Source organism: Rhopalosiphum padi, chromosome 2 (assembly GCF_020882245.1).
Source record: "Rhopalosiphum padi isolate XX-2018 chromosome 2, ASM2088224v1, whole genome shotgun sequence".
NCBI lineage: Eukaryota > Metazoa > Arthropoda > Insecta > Hemiptera > Aphididae > Rhopalosiphum > Rhopalosiphum padi.
The window spans coordinates 9,861,582-9,878,562 of NC_083598.1; the positions used below are offsets into that span (position 1 = coordinate 9,861,582).

The 16,981-nt window shown below is 30.5% G+C and overlaps 1 protein-coding gene across 1 annotated transcript in view; it reads right to left on the bottom strand.

Moving 5' to 3' along the window:
- LOC132920761 (neuropeptide Y receptor type 2-like) overlaps nt 1-16,981 on the bottom strand; it is a 75,077-nt gene that overhangs the window by 16,906 nt on the left and 41,190 nt on the right. The window contains exon 3 of the mRNA XM_060983411.1: nt 2,795-3,135. Within this exon, the coding sequence (XP_060839394.1) occupies nt 2,795-3,135 (341 nt within the window). The remainder of the gene's footprint in view (nt 1-2,794; nt 3,136-16,981) is intronic.

Below are 16,981 nucleotides of genomic sequence, written 5' to 3' on the forward strand. Positions count from 1 at the left end.
CTAATCCCTGCATTCAAATTTGGACCCCTATAAACGACGAGGATTATGTAAAACAACGGACACGTATATTCTCTCTTTTTTTCACCCAAACACACACACACACGCGAGCATATTAAGCATACCCATATTAAATATTTTTCATATCAGTATGAAAAAGCAATTCAAGTGAATATTTTTTTCGTTATAGCATAAAAAGTATTATACTGGGTTAGATATTATTTAAGTGCGGTCATTGTGAATTCCTACGGACTAGCAAGCTTATAGAGCTATTATGCAATTAGATTGCACTAAAAAACTGTATCCACCAAAACAAATTTTACAACTATCATACCTATACATTGTTTTAAATATTTAGAGTTGATTTCTGAATTACAGCAAAATAATAAAAATGTATTCTGCTAACAAAATCAATTGTGTTGTAGTATATCACACTCTGACGATAGTTTTTTCTTGCGCTTGGTGAAATCAAAATAATATTATCTAACTAAAAATTATTGGTGGATTATTTTAATTAATAAGTTGTGTAAGCAAATAAACATAAACATACGTCGCGTTTAAAACCGATAACATAATATTGTTTCCCACAGACCTTAAGAAAATTCTTGTTTTGTTTTTCCAAAGAAAAATATTTAGTATGTTATTTATTTTCCGATTAATATTTAATGAAATTAGATAAGTTGCAAGTATCATTTAATCAGAAATAAGAGACTATAAAATAAATTCGTATTTTAATAACAATTTTTTAAATGATACATTGATATATTCTGCAGTGAGGCTTATGATGGTTGATAACTTTGAGAGGTATTTATTTAACAAGACATATAGGCTAATAGACATTTTATTTATTCAAACTAATTGAAAAGTATTGGACAATTGAACTGAACAGTCAGTGTAAATGTATAATGCATTTTAAAGTAGTCGTATTTATGTATCTCATTGTCTAAAACATATTTTCTGATTTTTATTTATTTAAATTATTCAAGAGAACATGATGTTTTGATGTATTTTCTAAAGAATAAGAAATAGAATTCTTTTTGTGTATTGTCAATTTTATATGACACACGCCAATATAAGAAATCGTTTAGATAAAAATGCAATAACTTACATTTAGGTCCTATTCATGATATTTAATATAGCGATAATAGTGTGAAAACCATCATCATCTATCATCATAGATATTTTTGTATTGTTACGTTTTTTTTTACTTTACTCTTATTGTGTTTGTTAAAAATCGACATTTTGCAGTTTGGTTTTAGTTGAAAACTTTTGATCGGGTCCATTGATTAAAATAAATGTCACCCAACCTAAATTTGGTTTCAGTCTGTGCACAGTACATTTTGTATGGTCTTAAAAATTAATGACCGTAACCAGGTCGAGTAAAAGAGCTTTATATGTTTCGAATTTTGACCTAATATGATGGTATTCCACACTGAGGACGTGACTATTATTCCTGTGTTAGTTTTATTATGGCTGGTCGCTGCCATTACACATCTGTTCTTGACATTCTCGTAAAAACTACAAACTGGCTTAGCAATGGCATATTTTGAATAAGTAAATAAAAACTTAAAAGTATTTTAGAAAGCTTTTCAGCATTATGTAGGTCTATACATGCAACCTATTATAGATAGAAACTTTAATTTATTAAAATTGTCTCTATTCGTTTCACTGTGATGGATATATTAAATTTTAAACCAATAATAAATCATTGTATACTCGATAAAAATGTGAGCAAAAACAGTGTGTCTAGCATTTATTTTTAAGAGTATTTTTGTCATAATTTACTTATAATCCTATTAACTAGGTATATGGTAACTGGTAAGTTAAGATATTTTTTTTTCAAATATCACATATTTACATATATCATACAAGTTATTTTTCTTGTCTAGTGCTATTTAAGAATTTAATAAAAATAAATTTCAAGTGTACCTTATCTAATGAATAATTATATGACCTACGTAAAAATAATATATGTTATTTCGTATACACTAATACTGAATGTTCAAGTCTTAATAATTTATACGACTATTATTCAGAAATTGGTCAACAGAACTATAATCAATAATTGTTACATATTGTATGTGCGAATAACCTCGAAGGCAAATCGTATAAGGCATATACCGTCCGTCAACCAACAGCGTACCTCAAAGTTACACCACCAAAGTTTTTACTTTCAATGTATGCGTAATAATGTTTCAAAGGTGACAACAATTACTCGCAAATACCGTTCAGGTAACTTCGAATGTATATCAATATATGAGTACAATAACTACTCCCGTTTTCGATTAATTTGTACAAATTAACTAATGATGTTTTCTGCATGCATTAAAATGTGTGTGATTTTACTCCGTAATGACACGCTTGGCACAGGTTTAAATACAGTCGGTTTAACGACATACTTGTGAAATACAACCACTGCTATTAGGTAAGGTCAATGAATCTCCAAACTTTTTATTCGAAGCCATAAAAAATATATTATGTTTTGTAATATAATGATATACCATAATATATAAAAACATTTAAAGTTTTTAGTTTTATTGAAATTCGGTGCACATATTAGTAATAATAGCTGTTAACGATTGTTATTATGTCAAATGAACTGCTTTAATAATAATATTATTTACGTTATATTCCATAAAATCATCAATAATTTCGTTTTATAAAACCCATAAAAATACACAACGCCAATGGTTGGCTTTTGAATTATTCGCTGCAGTTTTAGTGTTTATCTAACAACTAAAAACTAGTCCGAGGACAATGGTTCGGAAACTCTTTGGTTAGGTTGTGGGGCACTCACCTCGTCTGCAGTTGATCTCTTTGGACGGGATAGCCGGGTGTTTAAGATGCACTGTGAGATAGGACGATATCTTCAGATGGATCAGCGATATGGTGGTGAACGGCAACACGAACTGTGCGACCGCCAGGCCGACGGTGAACGTCTGTTGGGCCACGCGATTTGGCCATTTCTCAACACACGCCTCGTACAGCCGAATGGGTCCGACGTGCACCTCCTCGACGTTTTGGTACAATAGCAGTGGCACCATGGCCGCGAACGACACTAGCCAGATGAGTACCAACGTCTTGGCAACGCTGCACCGGAACACCGAACCCCGGGGATTCCGGACGATCGTGAAGTACCTGTCAGATAACAACAGAGACGTTAAAAAAAAAATTATAATCACACGCTCCAAAATCTGCTGTACAATCCATTGCTACGCTAAAAAGACAACGAGCGATTTGACGTCTATGAGCCAGTGGTACAACACTCTCGATTTATCGATTTGATACTGTTGGTGGTGATGGAGGGGTGAGTGACTTATATGTAGGTATACATAAATAAAACGTACGCATAAGAAAGTCAATGGTAGAGAGCTGTTGTATATCATACGAAAGGCAACGGAAGGGGAGGGGTATTACAATCTCTAATCTAACCTAAAGGCTAAGCCATTGCCTATGGTGCCCAGAGATCGCATTGTCATCCTCATACACAAAAAAACCCAAACTAACCTGGCCGGACGACAATAGAAACGGAAAACTAAATTATAACGACACGCAAGTCGTACACAGCCATGCCAAAACGACACCGAGTGACTTGTGACTCATGGCGTTTGGAATCAATTTTATCATTTTGGATTTTGTAGACATTTTTTACTATCGGTCTAATACGAAGCTGTTTTGTTTTGTTTGGGATATTTTTGAATTTAAAATTGCTCTTGTGACTTAATTTCGTTTTAAAGAAATATTTTTCTATAGAACGAATTCTTATGTTAGAATTTTAAAATAATGATGGCCGATGAGAACACAAATTAAAGTTTAATCCAACAACGATTATTGCAACATAGCGCTATCTCTTTGTTAGTTTATGAATGTCGATGGATAGAAATTTTGAAATTTACAAAATTACAGTTAGAGTATCGCCGCAGGGCTTACGGTTGCAATATGATACTTTAGTGACATTTTATAAACAGGTGCATTTATGCTTATACTGTTCTATTCTAGTGTTTGGTATTAGATACTCGTGTCAAAATTCAAATTATTTTGGCACAATAATGCGCTAAAAAAGTTTCAGAACTACTCGAATTTGAGAAGTATCAAAAACAACATATTAAACATATTTTAATGACACCATTTACGGTAGTGAAAAAATGCGGAAAACCTGCTAATCTACACTGGCAAATAATAATATAATCGTTTACGGTAAAATGTTGACAAGTTGACGTATCGTGACGGCGACATGATTTTACATACAATTATAATCAATTTAAATAAAGGTTAGTCACATCGTGTCATAATTAAAAGCTTTTTCCGTTTCCATCGGCTGCACATCTGTTCTTGGCCTAGAAACGCGTTCAAAACATCATCGCCAGCCAGCTTTTACGGTTTGACCGTTATTAAATATATTAGTTTTCCCTTTACCTGTGATGAATCAGCGGCGGATTTTTATCTTTTTTGACTCAAGCACAAAAATATAGGAGCATACACTTCATTTACACGCCCGTTCACTGTTATATATTTTTTATTATCGATCGTAATTAAAAACGGCATTACACACTCTAACAAATAACAATGTGCATAGTAGCGATAACTTCGATCAATACTGTTTGGGGATGGCAATATTTTAATCAAGTTGTTGTGCCATGTAATCATGAATCGAGGGGAATATTTCTCTTTTTGCAGTATATATTAATCTATACTAGTACATCGAAAATATTACAATTCTGTTTTAGATAATAATTTTTACGTACTGTAGTGACGATTAGGGAGCTATAATTTTTCGTAATTTTTATATTTTTATTTCCTTCTGTTTTTATGTTTGGTATTTTATCGTGAATCATAATAACAATTGTATTATTAAATTTAAAATTTAAAAACATACAATTATTCTGAAAATAATAAAAAGTACCTAAGCATTACATAATTATTAATTTGTTAAAATAAATGAATTACATAATTCTGATTATTTAAAATTTACATTTAAGAAATGTTTATTGTATCAAAACAACTTATTTAATATTATATCTACCATTAATACATCCGTATTTATTAGTTTTCAGTTTTCATTAGCCATAGTCTTCATATGGACTTTAATTAGTAAAAACATAAGACTTTTCGTTTTTGTTGAATCTATCATTGATTTTTATTATAGTTATACACAATTATTAATATTAATATTAAAATATCAGTCGCGATAAGTCAACCATCGAAGCAAGTCGTTCGTTAATTGTCGCTCCGTATCTACGTTTTGCTATCGCCTTTTGTATAATGCCGGCGTCGTCTTCGGGCGGCGACGACAATCGTCCGCACGCTCTTAACAATTCAGTCGGTAAAATAAAAAAAGCACCAAATGCTTCCAGACCACACAACACGGATCAGGAATGGACCACCAAGACAAGTAAAAAAGCATCTCAATCTAAGAAGGTATCAACTCCAACTAGCCCTATATCTCCCACTCTACAGCAGATTAAAAATAATCCACCAGTATTAAATATGCCCAACAATACATTCGATTACGACATTTCGTTATCTCATTCTACTAATGACACGGCCTCTAATAATATGAATATAGATATAGATTTATCGCATTCTACAACCGATCACGCTAATGTTCCCGTTTCCGCAAATACAACATACACCGCTGATATTTCAAACACTAATATAAATTACGATTCCAACGATATACAGTCCTTACGTAATTCCGAACAACTTAATAAATTTTTCTCCGCGGATTATAACGGTCCGTTCACTACCATTGCGGAACATTCAGATATCAACCTAAAAATTGATCACTGGCACCCGTTAAAATATGCAAAAATTTTTTCCACCAATTTCATTGGCATCAACAACATCAAACCAATTGGTCATAAAAAAATCAAAATCACCTTCAATACTAAAGTTTCAGCCAACAACTTTCTCACCTCCCCTCTACTCGCAAACATTGGATTTACAGCATATATTCCATCTACGCTTATCTACTCTTTCGGAATTATCAGAGTCGATAGTTCCCTAACCGAAGAAGATTTCTGGGAAGGACTTGATAACACAGTCCGCGCTATTGCCTTCAAACGCATTTCAATCAAAAAGGATAATGTCCTAACGCCTACTCGTGTCGTGGAAATAAAATTTTTATCCCCCAAAATCCCAGATGCCGTATCAATTTACAACGTCATTTTCAAAATTTCTCCTAGCGTCCGTTCTCCCATACAGTGCAATAACTGTTTGCGATTTGGCCACACGGCTAAATTCTGTCGCAGTAAATCCAAATGCAGCCACTGTGGCTTAAATGACCATTCATTAACTACTTGCCCTTCAATCAACGCAACAGATCCAGTTTGCATCTTCTGTAAACTCCCCCACCTCTCCACTGACCGGAATTGCCAAGAGTGGTCATTCCAAAGGGATGTTAAGAAAATTATGGCTACGGAAAACTTACCCTTCCGCGAAGCAGTCTCTCTCAAGAAAAATAATTACTCCTCAAGTGCATTTAGCTATTCAAATATTGTTAATAAACAGTCTGTGTTAAATCCTTCTCATCAAGTTCCGGATACCTCCACTAACTCTTTCCCCCCGTTAACCTCTCAATCACATTACCACCATACACCTCATAGGAAGTATAACAATCATTCTTCTCACTCTAAACAAAAACAATTTCACGTTCCCAACCAATCTAATTTTTCCCTACCAAATGGGCACTTCATAGATTATGCTAGTAAAAATCGGTCCCAGGATCCCAAACCTCCTCAATTTGATCTAACCTGGGTCAATGCCTTCTGCATCAAACTCTCCGAATCCTTATCCAACTCCCCTAGCCTCTCTCCCTTATCTCCCTCTTCCCTTCAAAACTTAATTGAATCATCCCTTATGTCTTGTCTCTCAATTCCAAAAATCTCCGTTATTTCTTCTAATGGTCAATATTCTACAATGGAATGTTCGTAGTCTTCCTGCAAGACTACCTTCTATCCAACACCTCGTATCTTCCTATAATTGTTCCATAATACTTATTTCTGAGACTTGGTTACTTCCATCCCGTAATTGCTTTATTCCTCATTTTAATTTATTCAGACAAGATCGAGTCGATGGCTACGGGGGCGTCGCAATTGCCGCCCATACCTCACTTAATGTATCTTTAATAGAAATTAAACCCCCCTTAAAACAACTTCTCTTGGAAAATAATATCGATTTAATTGGTCTAAAAATAACAAATATTGACGGTTTACCTAATACATCATTCTGGTCCTGCTACAGTCCAAATGATTCACCTATCCCCTTTGAAGTATGGTACTCTCTCTTCCAACTCACAGATCACAACTCTTTCTTTACAGGTGACTTTAATGCCCATCACCCAGCCTGGGGTTCCACTACGTCCACCAGACGGGGTAACTTAATCTACGATGCGTTGAACTCTTCTAATCTTAATATACTTAATAACGGCTCACCTACGCATGTAGGCAGACCCAACTCAACCAATTCGTGTATTGATTTATCCTTATCCACTCCAAATTTATTCTGGCTTTCAACCTGGCGCATTATAGACGATCCTAACGGAAGTGATCATTTACCTATTATCATATCTGTCAATGTTACAAACCCTAACTCCTTACCAAATAACAGATCTACCTTACCCAATTATCTCTCCCCCAATCTCAAATTTAACCTCAATAAAGCTGACTGGCCCCTTTTTTCTCAACTCATCAATTCCTCTATCCCTCTTCTCAACACTTACACATGTCCATTAAAAGATTATGAACAGTTCACTCATATGATCTTAGATATTTCTAAGAAAACAATTCCTATCAAACGTAATAACCTTAACAATTTCCCTCCCTCTCCCCCGTGGTGGAACTCCTCCTGTTCCAAAGCAGTTTCCAACCGCAAATCCTTATATAAAACCTTCATTCGCTCAGGCTCCGTTCAAGATTATCTTACTTATCGCAATGCCAGCGCTGCAACCACACGTCTCTTAAAAGAATCTAAAAGACTAGCTTGGAAACAATTTTGTACGAACCTCAACCCTTCTTCATCCATTCAATCTACCTGGACCACCGCTAAACGCTTTCGCAATAGTATTGTTACTCGCTCTCGTCCTCACAATGACAGTTGGTTCAATGATTTCTGTTGTAAAGTAGCACCATGTTATGTCCCTTCATCTTCTGAAGCCTTACATAATTCAATTTTGCCTGCCTCAAATACACTTACTAATCACATAATCTCCATGCCTATAACCTTAAGTGAGCTAAACGCCGCCATCGCCTCACGTAAATCAATCGCCTCCGGCCCTGACAACATTTCCCCTGTTATGCTCAAACACCTTCCTACTAATGCCGTCGAGTACCTCTTGAATATACTCAACAAAATTCTCCTCCTCAATAAAATTCCTGACTCCTGGAAAGAGTTTATAGTCATACCTATTCCCAAAGCCAACTCTACCACTGCATTTAGGCCCATCGCCCTGTCCTCAGCGTTATGCAAAACCATGGAATTTATTCTAAAAAACCGCCTAGATTGGTGGCTCGAACATAACTCTATTCTCTCTGACAACCTATATGCTTTCAGAAAAGGAAGAGGTACACTTGATTGCCTCGCAAATTTTTCGAGTAAAATATACCAATCTTTTAACAACAAACATTTTTTACCTGCAGCCTTTATCGACATTCGTGGTGCCTTTGACTCTGTCCATATACCAACTCTCCTATCTCACCTTAATTCACTCCAACTACCCCCTATATTCATTAACCTTGTCTCCCTCCTGTTTTCACATAGAACTCTAAAATTCACATCCCCATACGGCTCTACAAACATACGCTCCACTTACACAGGTCTACCCCAAGGTAGCTGCCTAAGTCCCATTCTTTTTAATTTGTATATGAATTTCATTATTAAACAACTAAATACACTTGGACATGAGTGCCTAGTGTATGCTGATGATCTTGTCATATTCTCCTACAATTCAAATATCGATCTCGCTATTGACTCTTTAAACAATTCGCTCAATCTCCTACAAAACCTTCTATCTTCTTCCTTTTTCTCTGTAGCTCCCGAAAAATGTAAGGCCATGATTTTCACTAGAAGACGTTACCTTCTCTCTTTAGATATCACTATAAACGATTTTCCAATTCCAATTGTCCAGAACATAAAGTATTTAGGACTAACACTAGACTCCAAATTACGCTGGGCTCCGCATCTTCAACATCTCATTAAATTTACCTCTCTTTGGGCCAATTTCCTTAGATCAATTTCCAATACGTGGTGGGGATCACATCCCTCCACACTTTTAATCATTTACAAAGCTGTTATAAGGTCCAAACTTGACTATGGATGCTTTTTATCAGGCTCCGCATCCTATTCACATTGGAAAAAAATTAATAATCTCCAAAACTCCTGCCTTAAGTCAATTATTGGTGCCCTTAAATCTACCCCTAATGCGGCCGTTGAGATCGAGACGGCATGCCCCCCCTTTAATATCAGAAACAGATGGTTGGCTGGTAAATTTCTACTAAAAAACTTCTCCCTTCGTCATTCCACAATATTTAATTCCTTTCTTGACATATACTTCTCCTGGCGTTACGTTAAAAAATCTCTCCCAATTCTTGCCTCCACGGCATACTCCTTATCTTCAATCCGTAATTTTGTTACCAATTCTAAATTATTACCCTTATATGAAATTAATTATTTGGCTCTCTCCTACTCACCTATAGTTCACACCAACAGACATTTTCTGAACTTTACTTCCAAGGCACTTAAATCTATATCACCCATCATCGTCAACAATCTTTTCTTAGACTACATTCAAAATAATTTTCCAAATTCCACCCTAATTTATACAGATGGTTCAGTTTCCCCTCTTTCGGCTGGTTACGCTTTTTTCATTCCTGACTTACACATCTCCATGTCTAATAATCTACCCTCTTCTGCCTCATCATTCACTACGGAATGCTTCGCAATATTAGAAGCCCTTTCGACCATCTCTGCCCTCCCCCCCAGCAGTTATCTCATCGTCTCCGATTCCTTATCATGTCTTCTTAGCCTCTCCTCCGATTTTTTCAATTCCCGTCCTTCTCCTATTTCCATTAGGATCAGGCAACTTCTATATGAACTTACCCTTTCAGATTTTATAGTTGAATTCCTTTGGGTGCCCGGCCATTCTGGTATAAAAGGAAATGAAATAGCGGACTCCATTGCAAAATCTACCTCCTCGTTCTGCTGTCCTTCTCCTACTCTAATTCCCTGGACCGATTTTTGTCCCTTATTAAAATACCATATTTATAATTTATGGCGCAACCAATGGAACGGACTAGCCCCCAATTATGCCTCTTGGTACAAAAATATCTCACCATCTATCCCCTCTCACCCTTGGTTTCACAACCTCAAATTAAATCGTAAAATAATTACCTCTTTTTCACGTCTAAGATTTGGACACACCTTACTACCTTCTCACTCTTATAAACTTTCTCTCAATGACTCTCCTTTATGTATGTTCCACGTTCACGATCCCATGATTTGCGATATCTCACATATACTTTTTCACTGTCCCTCTCTGGTTCCCCAACGCAATACCCTCTTCACCCTAATCCACTCCTTTAATGTCAAACTCGACACTCAATCCATTCTCTCTTCACCAAATGTACCAATTATTACCTCACTTATATCCTTCATCAACCAGACTGGTTTAAAAATTTAATTTATTTGTAATATTATTTTTGTTGTTAATATTGTTTTCTATGTAATATTTATAATCATAATTGTCGAAGCTAATTGTTTACAAAGTTTCTTTTAATAAAAAAAAAAAAAAAAAAAAAATATTAAAATATAATTATTATTAAAATAAACTGATTACCCAACTATTTTTTAGGCTCCAAAAATAATTATATAATATTATAAATATCAAAACTATCATATGTATTATTATTAATATAAAACATATGTATGTAGATTATGACCACATATTATTATTAGTTTTCATTAATATTGTTTGAAACTACAACTACCATACCCATGGCTTCTATAATAACAAAAATATTTATATAATTTTTACATTGTTTAATATTTTATTTAAAATGTTTTATTGATCGTAAAATAAAATATTTCTTGTTCGATATAAAAACATATTACATCACCATATAGTAGGTCGTTTAAAGAGTATAGAGAATAAATCAATAATTATAAATTGTATTTTTATAGACGTAAATGTATATGAAGAAAATATTTAAGGTATCTATGCTCTCTTTTTCCAAGTAAATATGATTTATCATATGTTATACCCAAACACACGCGTAAACATATTATATATTTATTATTTTGGTTACGAAAATAAACATTCGATGTTTTGTTTTATTACTGTTTGTTGATTAAGACTGAATTTAAAATATATATTTTATCGTTTATTATATGTCTAAATATTCATTTACACTATGCAGTTAATACTTTAGAGATTTTCAATTCTGCTTATTACCAAAGTTTATGATGCACCAGCCTTTAGACAAAAGAAAACTAACCAGAATGTTGCATTATAGTTGAAATAAGTTATAAGTTATAAGTAAAATATTTTTTTAGAGTATTTATCTCATTGCAGTTGTTCTTATTTTACATCGTTACGCTTCCTTTAAGCTGTCTTTTAGTTTGCTTAATAATTTTTTACCGTATTATTTTTTCAACATTTTACATAACCAGTTGAGAATCTATCCAACAAAACATTATTGTAATGTATTTCGAGCTTTAAGTTATACCAAAAGACAGTATAGACTAGCCTTCCGATTTCTAAAATTAAATCAACAAATTTGAATGTCTTACGAATTAGCATAAAAATAATTTCTCTTGAAATAAATATTTAGGATCTAACAATCAATTCAAAAATTATTTATTCGAATAACGTTTAACAATACTCTTACCTACACATATGTTTTTGAAAAAAAAAAGTTTATATGTATAGTGGACATTTATGGTATTATTTACTGTTTTTTGTTTTTTGTCTATAAATGTTTGCGTCAATCTGATTAGGTTACCTATTGAAAATAACCTCAAATATAAACCATAGATTAAATAAAAACAAATAATAATAATATGTTAACCTTAACAACATATTTATTATAGTTTATTTTGTGTTTGCCGTTTTGCATATCCGATAACAAACATAAGTAATTGGTTTTTCAATTGAAAATACATATCGCAAAATTCATTATCAGACACAAGAACCACATCAAAGTGTAAAGCAAATAGAATTTCTTGATTATATTCCTTTGTTCCACACACACACGTATAACCCTGCCAATTGTTTATTTGATACTCACAATCATATAACTACTATAAATAGGTTTGGTATTAACATATTAACAGAGTTAAATGTACAGTTGGGATGCACTAATTAATGATAGTCTATAATAACTTGTACGGGAGGTGATGTACAAAGCCGTTCATAAGCAGTTATGCAATTTAGATTAATATATGTATATTAATTTCTCGAACGATATATTATTATATTTGTGATCTTAAAATGTAATTCATTCTTATTATTATGTATACATATCTTTGTAAACAAACCAATATTATAAGCGATAACAAAATATTATTATAAATGTACGCATTATGATGTTAAAAATAAATACATTTAACACATTTAGAATGTTACGTTTAATATAAAATATTACACATTTTTTTGTGATTAGTTATTAATTCTATTAAATACATAGATTCTATAGATTTAAATTATATTAATTAGAATATTTTGTGTTGTACCATAGTTAACAATTACACTCAAAGTAGAGTTCTAGATATATACGAAAACGAGCTAACTCTTAAAGTTCATTATTCATTCTAAAATCTAATATTATTATATGAAAGCCTACGGTATTTAATATGTCCCATATATATATTCAAAAGTATAATATATGAATCACTTTTTTTGAAATTATAATATAAAAAATGTCACGCGTAATACATATAATTGTTTTAATATTTTCCTCATAAACTGAAATGATGTAATATGGATGTCATTAGACATAAGTCTATTAAAGATTTGTTTGTCCTGTATCCATCAGTTATGTTTTAGGTTCTGAGTTCTGACTGTATAACGGCTTTATTTCTGAATAATAAAACTATAATATTTATCTCGGACAATTCTTATAAACCCGCACATTTTTTATGAAAACTAAAAGACATGTGGTCTGCGTAAAAACACAGAAACTTTGATTCTTGTCTAACATATGTAAGTAAATAAAAACAACTTTTACATTAAAAAAAAGTATCTCTCTATAGCTTGATTATACGAATATCAAAAAATATATCTATTCAAGTTATAAAAATAAACTCATTGGCTGTAAACAATAAATATGTACAATTAAAATGTTTTATAACTAAAAATAATAAATACTATACAAAAATAATTGTATATATATTATATATAATTACGATATAAACAATTGTACATATCAAGTATTTATACTAGAATACTTGTATATCTTTAAAAGTAAAATAATTGTTTTCAGTACAAATTATACAGACATAAATATTAGATACTATACGTATTACATATGTATTTATAAATACATTATACCTTTACAAGTATACTTTGTTCCAATTTGTGTAATATGTAATTTGTAAAATATCGTGGTGACTGATGACTATTTAATTGGTTTAATTGAATTCAGTAATTATGCTAAACGACCTACTTTCTAGTAATGACCATAATATTTGGAATCTGTTATAAATATTGTAAACCATTATTGTCTGTTTTTAATTTTTTTTTTCTTAAATGAAAATATTGCTTAGAACGTTCTAGAGTATTGGTCTCTTCAGAGATCGTTTTAAGAGAGTTTTACTATATAACACATTTTGTAAAATATAAATGACAAATTTCATGAATTAGGTATTTAATACGATATTCAAATACACATATTATACAAGCATATGTTTGAACTTGATGATAATAGTTATAAATTGATTTAAACAGATAAAAATAAATTGAAATAAATGCCCAAATTAGTTTTGAATTACTCTAAAAGCCTATACCTAACATTCTAATGCACAATTTAAAATTCTTAATAATTATTTTAATTGACAACAGTAATTAACTACGATATCTATAATATTATTTGCATTAGTTGTTTTTAAAAAATCTTTTATTTTTAAAGTGCTATCATGTTAGCCGAAAATAAGAATAAGACACAGCGAACAGGTTATCAATGTGTTTAATGAAATGTTAAGATTTAAAACGAAAAACTGTACACATAAAACTCTACAGTTTCTTACAATAAAACTTGATTAAGATTGTTTTTTTTAAATTAAATATTAATATAACTGTATAGTCCAAAGTAGTATTTTCATAACTAAAATATAACAGATTAAAAGTATTATTAAACAAATACATCAATAAATAAAAAAATCGTATTTCAAAATAATGGGTTAAAAAAAGTTACTATCAATAAAAAACACGTAAAAACTTCGGTAAGAAAATATTATAAAAAACAATTTTAATTTATGTGTACATTATGCCGTAATTCCCATATCATTCGTAAAAATAGTAATTGTTTTTCAAAACACTATTTAATTAATTTTTTTATGTTTTAACCAGTATCATCATGAAGTACTTTCATATTATGAATGTTTTGTTTACATATTTTTTAACAATAAATTTGTCCCTTAAAATATTGTGTGCATAGTTTAATTTCATTAACCATTGATAATAATAATAATAATAACATACTATGATTTTATATTATTGATAAGACAATATTCTACATCAATACATTAAAATTGACCAATTGAATTACCAGTATATAATTGGTCTCTTTCAAAAATGAATCGATTTTTTTTATATTACAATTAAAAATAAAATAATCAAATCAGTTAAATTTTTGTTTTTGTTATACGAGTTAACAAAGTAATTATGATAATAGACAAATTATATGAATGCAATGCACACATACAAGTAGCAAATTGCCTATCTAACGCGCCGTTTTAAAATATAAAAATATAAAAAAATGTTAAGTGCGTATTTTAATTTGTTACTTTGTTTCACAAAAAAAATTAGTTTGATAATACATAAAAAAAACGTTACAATAGAGAACACCATAACCATAAGTTTAAAAAATTCTTTAATACATGAAAGTAGTAATTTGAAACAAACCATGTTTACTAAACTAATTTGTTTTGAAAAATTGTTTCAATTCTTAGTTATATGACGTTTAGTATCCAATAACATTTATGTAATATATAAATCGAACTTTTTTATTTATTTATGAAAACAATTAATTAAAATTGATCAACATTATGTATTTAAATGTTTAGAACAATAATTATTATTAATTTTATATGGTCTCGAAATTCCATATTCCATCAACGCATTCCTTTACACTAAAATATTACATTGATCTATAAAGAATTCACATCTACTTCCATTTCTAGAATATTTCCCTCCTTTAAACTCAACATAAATTTATTTAATGCTAACATTTATTTTTCTTTATCCATTGATTTAAAACAATGAAATTTTAGTATAATTCCGAAATATAGAATAAAATAAAATCTTAATTATTGAAAAGTATGAATATTATATTGTATATATAAAAGGGTAATCACCTAGAATGGCTAGAATACATAATAAATAATTAAAAATTACATTTTGAGCCTGGCCGGGTCATGGTATCTGTACAAATTTTATACTTTATATGTATTGCGTTTTTTAAATACCTAATTAGAACTCATAAAGATAAAAACATTGGTTACTTACTTTTTTAATTAATTTTTAATTAATTTAATTGAATATAGTACTAAATATGGTAGAAGTAACCTTAAGATTAAAATATGAAACACCATAAATATCGAAAAAATATAAATCTTATACAAATTATAAATCTAAAAGTAATACAAGGATTTAAAAAAAAATGTATTACTTTAGAAAATTATAAAGACTGACACAGAAATAGAAAAAGTGGGAACAAAGCCAGAAACGTATTTCAGTATTTTGCGCCCTAGGTAAGGAAAAACACCTTTTTCTACCTCATCACAATTTTTTCCAGTTATATATTTGTAAAAAATAAATATATCATGTTGAAATCTATGAATTTTTTACTTTATTCGAAAACTAAAAATATTTAAGGTATACATAAAAATACAATAGTGTATAATGTATGTGTATATGATATACTCGTTTATATATATATATATATATATATATTATATTATATAATAATAATTAAATTTGAATGAAGGAAATTTAAATCAAATTAAAAATTTTACGCCAAGCTTTTTCATTGAAAAATGTATCAATGATATTATCATAATTTAATTCCTTTGTTAAATCTGACTCTATGGTTAAAAAAGCTAAAGAATTTATTCCTTCATAAGTAGTCTTTGATCTCAAATAAGACATAATCCTTTTTAAGAGCGAAAAAACCTTCTCTACGGTAAAGTTGTACGTAGGACAAGAAAAAAAAATTCCCAGAGACCTATGAAAGTGTAGAAAATGTGGTCAACTTCAAATAGTTGGGAAAAAGTGCCAAACATAACAACGATAAGACAATAAAAAATATTTAATTTAACTATACTTATCACTTAATTTATGGAAAAAATGTTTATTTTTAGTTCTCAATTTTTAAACTGTAAATAATAGGATTAATAGTTTTTTAAATTTTAAGTTTAAAAAATTTTAAATTTAATTCGTATTTAAGTTTAAAACATATTTATGTAATTCAAGATACTCGTAAACACTGTACTTGAGCCCACACGGGCCTTTAAATAAATAAAAAAATATTAACTTAACATGAAACACTGAAACACGATCAGTGTTATGTATTTTTCAATAATATTATTTGACTATTTAAATTAAATGTTCAACAATTTTATAAATATCTTTCAATTTCATTTTTACTTATAGCTATACAATAAATAAGCAAGCGGTTGATATTTTATTTCCATAAATTTTTAAATTTGTATAAAACAGTTTTTTTTCTAAAGAAAATCACTTAAAAGTATTTTATTCTATTTTCTATTTTAT